This window comes from Myodes glareolus, chromosome 4 (assembly GCF_982192425.1).
Source record: "Myodes glareolus chromosome 4, mMyoGla1.1, whole genome shotgun sequence".
Taxonomy (NCBI): Eukaryota; Metazoa; Chordata; class Mammalia; order Rodentia; family Cricetidae; genus Myodes; species Myodes glareolus.
In genome coordinates, this window is record NC_142029.1 from 88,014,901 (window position 1) to 88,024,373 (window position 9,473).

At 37.2% G+C, this 9,473-nt stretch overlaps 1 protein-coding gene across 1 annotated transcript; it reads right to left on the bottom strand.

The window, feature by feature from the left end:
• Positions 1-8,215: 8,215 nt before the first annotated feature.
• On the bottom strand, positions 8,216-9,157 carry LOC125409895 (olfactory receptor 8B8-like). Its single transcript, XM_048449059.3, has one exon. The coding sequence runs from the start codon at positions 9,155-9,157 to the stop codon at positions 8,216-8,218; it is 942 nt and encodes a 313-aa protein (XP_048305016.2).
• Between the last annotated feature and the right edge of the window lie 316 nt (positions 9,158-9,473).

The window sequence follows — 9,473 nt, forward strand, 5'->3', positions numbered from 1 at the left end:
CCAAGGTTCTTATTTAGAGACAAGAAGGTGGAGAATGATGGCAGTCATAAAAAGTGTTCAGGCACAGCCACCACATAGAGGCCATCAAAGGTAGTTCCATGTTAGAGTTATGAACATCGGAAGAAAGAAAATAAAAAGCTATTGCTCCCATCCATGAATATCACCCTGATCTTTTGAATAATACTAAGAGTACAAGGTGTCTCTTTGCATACAATAGTTGCATAGCCTGAGATCAGAAAAAAATTTGTAACAGTGCAGTATAATGAGGTCTGAAATGCCAAAATCTAGGTTCTGTTCCTTTTATAGTGTCATTGGGATTCAGTAAAATGTTTTATACATTTGTAGCACTAAACTGAAACATCTACAGTACTTAGAAAGATGAATATGGCCTGAGAATACTAGAGAAAATGACTAGAAGGAGAGGGAGAGAAGTAGCCTGAGTTTCAGAGGGAATAACAGCAGTTGGAACAGAAGAAATGGTGAGAAACAGGGTAGTATAAGATAGCAGCAATGAAGGGGAAGAAACGGAGGAAGAGAAAGGAAGGTCCCTGAATTAAGAATAATTCTGTGAGGAGTTCTGATAAACAAAGTACAAAAGAGACATTACTAGAGAGGATTCAACAAGGCTTCTAATGAAAGGGATACAAGTAAACAAAAGACACAAAATCCTTCAAAACTAGCCTAAAGGTTGACTAAATTGTAGAGTTGTCACAAACAGAAGATTTTGCTGGTAGGAGGTTATCTGTTGCCTGTTTTTTGTGGGTGCAGTTAGCTTTCTAGGGTTAGGGTTTTTCTTCTAGTACTTTCTATAGGGATGGATTTGTGGATACATATTGTTTAAATCTGTTTTCTCCATCAATGGTGAAAGAAATCTTTGCTGGGTATTGTCTGGGCTTGCATCTGTGGTCTCTTCGTGTCTGCAGCGCATCTTCCCAGGACCTTCTGGCTTTCATGGTTTCCATTGAGAAGTCAGGTGTAATTCTGATAGATCTACATTTGTATGATACTTGACCCTTTTTTGCAGCTCTTAATATTATTTCTTTGTCCTATATGTTTTGTGTTTTCATTATTATATGGCGAAGGGATTTTTTTTTGTCCAGTATATTTTGGCTTTCTGTAAACTTCTTGTACTTTCATAGGGACATCCTTTTTTAGGTTGGGAAAGTTTTCTTTATATTTTGTCGAATATATTTTCTGTGTCTTTGAGCTGGAGTTCTTTTCCTTCTTCTATACCTATTATTCTTAGATTTGGTCTTTTCATGGTGTCCCAGGTTTCCTGGATGTTTTGTGTTAAAATTTTGTTGGATTTAATGTTTTCCTCTATAGTATATTCAGCACCTGAGATTCTTTCTTCTATCTCTTGTATTCTGTTGGTTATACTTGCCTCTATAGTTCCTGTTCATTTACCCAGATTTTCCATATCCAGAATTCCCTTGGTTTGTGTTATCTTTATTGCCTCTATTTCAGTCTTCAAGTCTTGAACTGTTTTCTTCATCTGTTTGATCGTTTTTTCTTGGTTTTCTTAGGTTTCTTTGAGGAATCTGTTAATTTCTTCAAATTTTTTGTTTGCCTGTCTTCCAATTCTTTAAGGGTGATTTTCATTTCCCCTTTAAGTGTCTCCATCATCTACATAAAGTTACGTTTAAAGTTGTTTTCTTCTGCTTCTTCTGGGTTAGGATGATCAAGTCTTCCTCTTGTGTGATCACTGGGTTCTGGTGTTACTATGTTGATTTTTTGTTGTTGGTTGAATTCTGGCATTGGCGCCTACCCACCTATTCCTTCAAATGAGACTGGCAGTGTCTTTATAGCTTGATCCAATCTTTGCAATGTCTGTCTGAGTCTTTGGGAATTGTTCTTGGTCTGCTCTGTACTGTCAATGTCTGTGTCTCAGGGAGCTACTGAGGCCTCTCTAACCTGTTCTCTTCATCTTCTCCCCTGGTTCACACTCTTGGTCCTCTCTATTGGTCACCTTAGAGTTGTAGCAAGCTCTTGGTCCCCTCTGTATTGTAACAAGCTGTGTTTCAGAGTTCCACTGAGGTTACAAAAGGATAGGTGAGTTTGGGGTTGTGATGGGGCTAGTATCTTGCATCATCCAATTGATGGGTGTTAGGTATTTGGGCAGCCTACCTGCAGGAAACTCTCCTGATGGCTGGCCAGAAAAGCCAAGGCAGTTGGGAGAGGGGCCTGGGATTTTGTCCCACTATGGAGGTCATAGAGAGTGAGGTATACCACCATGTGGCTGGTCACTAATTTCTGGTTCAGTTTTGAAGCAAGCTGTGTTTCAGAGTTCCACCAAGGTTGCAGGAGGATAGGCGTGTTTGGGGTCAGGATGGGACTAGTAGTTTGCATGGTCAGTTGGGTGGTAGAAAGTACCTTAGCTTTGTTTTTAAATCCAAATGTAAATCTGATTGTTTTATGTGTACCTACTCAATAAGTAGATATTTTTTCCAAAATTAACCAGAAAAAAATGTATTTATTTCATTAATATTTTAATCATTTCCTTTGCATAATTGCAAAAATTCATTAATACTTCACATCTGAAAAAAAGTGTTTGAAATTCAAAGACTGAGTAAACACCTTAGGCTTATGTTTCATTTTCAAGAGTTTGTAAGGCTTCTAATAAGCCCATTTTCCAACATTGGATGACTTTTCTTAAGAAAATATTACTAAAAGACATGTGTTCACATATTCTTTACCCCCAAAAAATATTGGAGATGAGCAAAGATAAGAAAACACTAAATATTCAGGTTTGATCAGTAGACTGAATACATTGAGGGACAAAACTTAGAATGTCACAAGAGTGTGATCACAAAACTTGTTTCCCAGTGAAGCATAAGGCATGACTTCAGGCACACAGGTCACTCTGACCTTCTGTGTAACTTTTTTAATACATTAATTCAGCTAAACAAGTCACTTTAGAAGATGCTGCCACGTGAATATGTGCAATTATTATTCATCCACTTAAAACTATATTTCTTTACATAAAATGTGTCTGAAAGTCTATATTTCACTTATAGTCTTTCTCCTTTTTTACTGATTTTCTTTTTGTTTTTGTTTTATTTAGCTGTTTGGTTTATGGGTTGTATATATGGTTGATTGCTTGATTGATTGGTTTATTGGGTTTGAAATACACAGTTTCTTTGTACAGCACATGCCGACTAGAACTCATTACATGGTTCAGGAAAACCTTCAACTGCTCAGCTTTCTGCCTCAGACTCCTTCACCTGGTGGTGAGGAGTAATTGTCTGATTTCTGTCAATCATGTTTTAAATAAATGCTGATTGGCCAGGCAGAAAGTATAGGCAGGTCAACCAGACAGGAAGTAGAGGCAGGGCAAGAAGAACAGGAGAATCCTGAGAAGAAGGAAGCCTATTCCTCCCAGTCCTTCCCAGATCACAGAAGAAGCAGGATGTGACCTGTGGCACAGAAAAAGATACCTAGCCATGTGGCTAACATATACTAGAATAATGGGTTACTAAAAGCTACAACAGCTAATAGAAAGCCTGAGATAATGGGCCAATCACTTTATAACCTAATGTAGACTCTCTGTGTGATTTTCTTTGGGACTAAATGGCTCGGGGACCAGGCAGGAGAGAAACCCCAACAAGCTGTCCCTCAAGTAACAGCCTGGAATTGCAGTATGTAATATACTACGTGCACCACAACTGGCAGGGTTTACTGGTTTGTCCTATTGTTTTGTTTATCTCACTATAGCCTCCTAAAAAATAAAAAATAACTGAGCCTGGATATACTTGCCCATAATACTAACATCTCTAGATGCTAAGCCCTAGCTGGACTCCAAGAAGGGTCCAAGGTCATCATAAGTGAGACTTTTTCCCAAATTCAAAAGTAAAAAGAGGAATGATTATACTTAGAACTCTAATAAAGCACTTTCTAGCATGTATGAAATCCTATGTTTAATACCTGACACACAAAGATGGAAAATGTATTTTTACCATTGTATCATTGTATACGTCTGCCAAATAAAATTTTTTAGGCACATGCAGCAGACAGGATGGTTTAAACAAGAGAGATCATTTTCTTGCAAATCTGGGGCTAAAAGTCCTTTATCAAATGTTGGTTATATGTTTTCTGAGGCGTCATTGCTTGGCATACAAATGACTATGCTTTTGCTGTGTTGCACCAAGCTCTTCCCTTGAATGAGTATGTCAAATTGTAATGTTTATGCCTCCCTATTATTTTTTCTCTTAAGAATACTAATCAGATTGGTTTAGGGACATCCTTAGCATTATTGCAAATTAACTTAAATGAGTTTTTAACTAACCACATCATTAAGAACCCAGTATTGTTACAGTCCACTGTCCTGGGGAAAGGGACACTGACAAAAGTTCCTGCAAGAACACACCTGCATAAGAATTACTGTTCTACAAAGAAAGTGAATGTGCACAGAATTTCACTGAGACAGGAATATCAGGATTAGTAAGACTTGATGTTTTGATTCATATCACTAAGAAAAGAGAGGAAACTGCCAACCACACTGGCCTGAAATTACATATTGCTTGATGGCCTAATTTACTCTTATTAAAAGGATCCTATTATATTTATATATACACTCCTATTTTACAGATAACTCAATTATCTATCCTGTCTTCAAAATTAAGGTATTTAATATATATTCCATTTTGTGAATGAGTCTCAGATAAAATTGCCAAGATTTCTATGACTATTTATTATCTTAATTTCTTAGTGATATTGCTTTGAATTAAGTGAATAAAAGGCTTATAAAAATGGTAGCATTTCTCCAATAAAATCCTTCTAAACTTGCTGTATATTCATGGATACCTGTATGTGTAGCATGAGAGGATACTATATCCATTCCCAGCAGTACAAAAATTAATTTTTCAAATATTTAAAAATATGCCTTTAGTTCTATTCTCTGTATGCTGATTCATATGTACTATATGTGACAAATTATATATGCTTTCTAAATTATAGTTTGAATTGATCTGGCAACTGTAACAATAAATACATTTTCATAGATATGCTTGAACTTTAAATGGCACCATGTAAATCCCAAGTGTGTATTTACACACATTCTCTACCTATTCATTTGCAGCTACAGTAATACCAATATCTATGATCAGTTGCTTACACTGACACTAGCAATGGCTGCTGTGTCAGAACTGTCAGCCGGCCCTCATCAGTGCTGATAATCTATTAGTCAAGAGTTGGTGGGGGAGAATTATCTGTATTCTGTCAATCATATTTTAATAAAACGCTGATTGGCCAGGCAGGCAGTATAGGCAGGAAAGCCAGACAGGAAGTAGAGGTGAAGCAAAGAGACTGGGAGTATTCTAGGAAGCTCCCTCTGTCATTCCTGTGCAGACCACTGAAGAGGCAGCATGTAACTTGCCCAACTGAGAAAGGTACGGAGCCATGTGGCTAATGTAGATAAGGATAATGGGGTAACATAAGTTATAAGAGTTAACAAAAAGCCTGACCTAATGGGCCAATCAGTTTATAATCTTATGGAGTCCTGTGTGTAATTTTCTTTGGGGCATGCCGGCTGTGGGGTACCAGGTGGGAAAGAAACCCCAACAAGCCGGCCCTCGTGCTACAAAGAGCAGTGGCACATGCCTGTTATTTCTGTACTCAAGAGAAAAGTCAAAAAGATGATCATTTCATGACCTTTCTGAGATACACAACACAATCCTGTCTCAAGGCAAAAGGATGAAAATAAGCACTAACAGGCTATGAAAAATCAAGGATAAACTGAGTAAGGAAAGTTGTATGAAATAAGCATGTTTATATTACAGGATTATGATAGTTAAAATACAGGATGTATTACTTTTTAAATTTCTATTATTTATTAAATGTGTACCACAACAGTTTTATTATTAGCTATCCAGAATCTAAGACTGAGAGGATAAAGAATCAAATCTTGAACAATCCAAATTCAAACCTAACCAGTTCCATTGGGCTATCTGTTTCCCACAGCCTACTGTGGGCATGAAAGAGACAGGGCCAGGGTGACCCAGAAAACTCCTGGTACAGTTTCAGCTGGCCTCTACCTGACCCACTCTTTTATGTGTTTATCTTTAGCCAGGAAACATCATTCATTCTACAGAACATGAAAGTTTTCATTACTTAAGATTTGTTGTTTCATGATTTCACTACAAATGGTTCATAGAAACTGGACTGGTTATAAATGAACATCTACTAGGATTCCAAATATGGGGAAGGAAAAAAACGGAGTTCATTATCTGATTGAAATCAGCTGGATTTTTATTGCACTTACTGAGATCCATTCTTTTTGTCTACAAAGCCCCAATTCAGCCTCATGTTATAATTGTTCTTCACACTTGCATACACATCATTTTGCTTAGCCTTCTTCTGTAGCATTCATAAGTTTCCATAACTATTGCTCATAATTGTCAAGATTGTGCCTGCCTTTGAACAGAGTTGTCTTCATAAAGCCAGCTGCCTCCTTCTCAGGAAGAGTCCTATGATCTGACAACCCAATATGAGACAGTTTTTTCTCAATACAAATACTGAGATTTTGTATCAATTTGTTCAAGACTCTGTATGTTGTTTTTCCTACACAAACTCCTAAATATAAAAATTATTTCACCAACTTACTGGTTTTTAGATTTCTGCAATCAGATGCATCTTCAGTCTTCTTCAAAGCTGTATGTTTAACTTTCTTACCAAAGTCTAGATAGCTCTATATCTAAAATAGGATGGACCATCCGTTTAAATTTACAACATCAATAAACTACATCACTTTGAGAAAACTTCTGATACAGAATGAAAGTGAAATTACAAACAGAAAGAACTATGTGATAACTAATGAAGATCATATGATTTATTACAGAAAACACAAAATTTATATACGGATAAACAGTAAACATCTTAAGTTAAATTCTTGCCAAGAAAGACATAGCATGTGTTTATACACACATTCATACCTATCCTCTAGCCCATGAGAGGAAACCCTAATACAGGTTCCCTTTACCCTGAATTACCTAACATAAAGCTGCTGTTTCATTTCCAATCTGCAAGCACTGGAATCACAACAGACTCATCACCTCCTCTTCACCAAACTGCATTAGACTATAAATAAAAAAATATAGTAAAATTGGCATTTTCTCCAAACTTCAGCCTCTCAAGAAACAAAGGAACCTTTAAAATGTTATCCTCTCCAAATATTTACATGGCATTGTTAACCAAATTATTGAGTCACTATCTCTAAGAATACTGAAATCAGTATCTCAGTGGAATAGCAACATAAGACCTCTAGATGTACCCTTGTCTAAGATGTTAACAGTTTAGGATGAGGCTCAAAGGAAGAGCACTTGACAAGCAATGAGGAGACCCGAGTATAAATCCCCAAACACACACTTGCAAAAAAAATAAAATAAAATAAATATGTACATTTAAAAAAGATTTTAGAACCCTACAATCTCTGACTGTAACATCCTGCAGAGTACTTAGTATTGTACTTAAATGATTATGATTTCTAAGACTGGAGTGTACCATACCAGTAGATGGCTGCACTAATATTTTTATTTCAATTTTCTGTACTGAAAATATATACATATAGTTTGGGAAAATTATAGTATAAGCTGTGCTCTATAGGATGATGAATTAATCATTGTTCTCTCCCTTTACTTCTGGATTTTCCTATGTAAATAAATTAATTTCACATAATATTAAATAATTTTGCATCTGCACTATTATCATCATAGGTTTTGAATTTTGACATAAAATAATGTTGTTTTTCCTATGGAGGCTACTTATTTGTTCCCTGCTGCTCAGCCCAAAAATAATCACACAGAAACCATAATATTTGCAATACTGTTTGGCCAGTGTGTTAAGCATATATCCTAAATTAACCCATCTCTTTTAATCTGTGTATTGCCATGAGGCTATGGCTTATGGAGTAAAGTTCTGGCATCTGGTGGGTCTATATGGCTTCTCTCTGGCTCGGCCTTCTTTCTTCCAGCATTCGACTTAGTTTTCCGCACCTAGCTAAGTTCTGCCTTGCTATAGGCCAAATCACTTTATTTATTTATTAACCAATAAAAGCAAAACATAGATAGAAGTATCTTCCACCCCAGACTCTGGGTTCGATACAGAAATGCTTGCATGTAAGCAAATGCTCAGGAAATAGCCTACTTTTCTATACCTCCTCCTAGTTGTAAACCTTACATATCCTAAGATTTTTTTCTTTCATAACAAATGTAGATTCTACTTAAGTAAACATTCTTTTCCTCAAAGTATTTCTCAGTGCAATGTGGACATCCTTATTCCTTAAACTGTAGATGAAAGGGTTTAGCATTGGACTCACGACGGTGTAAAAAACAGTAGATACTTTATCATCATCACCAGACACATTAGAAGGTTTAAGATACATGAAGGCTATTGCTCCAAAGAAAAGAGAAACAGCTACAACATGGGAGCCACAGGTGCTGAAGGCTTTGGACCTACCCTCTGCAGAACGGATACCAAGGATGTTGGAAAGAATCAAGGTGTAAGAAACAAAGATAGTCAGACTGGGCACTATGACATTAAAACCCACAACAATGAAAACCACCAGCTCATTGATGGCAGTATCTGTGCAAGAGAGCTTCAGGAGAGGAGGCATGTCACACAGGTAGTGATTGATAATGTTGCCATCACAAAAGGTCAGACTTAATATGCTACCAGTATGGGTCATGGCTTCAAGAGACCCCATCACATACACACCCACCATCATCAAGAGGCAGACCTTATGGGACATGATGGTATGGTAAAGCAGGGGTTTACAGATGGCAGCATACCTGTCATAGGCCATGGCTGCCAAAATGTAGCATTCATCAATACAAAAGAAACAGAAGAAAAAGATCTGAGTCATGCACTCAGCATGGGAGATAGTGTTCAGCTTCACAAAACTCACCAGCATTTTGGGGGTTACAACAGAAGAGTAGCAGAGATCTGTGAAGGAAAGATTGAAGAGAAAGTAATACATGGGGGTGTGCAGGTGAGGGTTCAAAACAATCAGAACAATCAAGCCCAGGTTCCCCACCATGGAGACCACATAGATTCCCAAGAAGAGGAAGAAGAGAGGAAGCTGGAGCTCTGGCTGCTGTGTCAAGCCCAGCAGGATGAACTCCTTCACAGAAGAGTCATTTTCTGAGGCCATTCCTCGGGTCATAGCTGTGAGAACAGTAAAATGAGTAATATTAGAATGAGATCCCAGCCTCTCCAACCTTTACCATAAACATAAGACTTAGAACCAGAATGGAAGGATAAAGTCAAGCTCACACTTCTCTGTGCCTCTGTTTTCTACATTTTATGAGAGTTAATCTCCAGAAATAATTATGAATATGTGAAAAGTCAATTCCTTTAAAATAATATTGAGGGCACCAATGACCATTATTTGTTCTGAAGCATCTCTGTTCTGTTTATACCTTGAAAATTTACCTCCCAATTCAAGCTCAGAGGTATTATCAAAAGAAAAGACCCGGGGC

Coding starts and splice junctions, on each gene's coding strand:
- LOC125409895 (XM_048449059.3), bottom strand. CDS start 9,157: ATGACCCGAGGAATGGCCTCAGAAAATGACTCTTCTGTGAAGGAGTTC.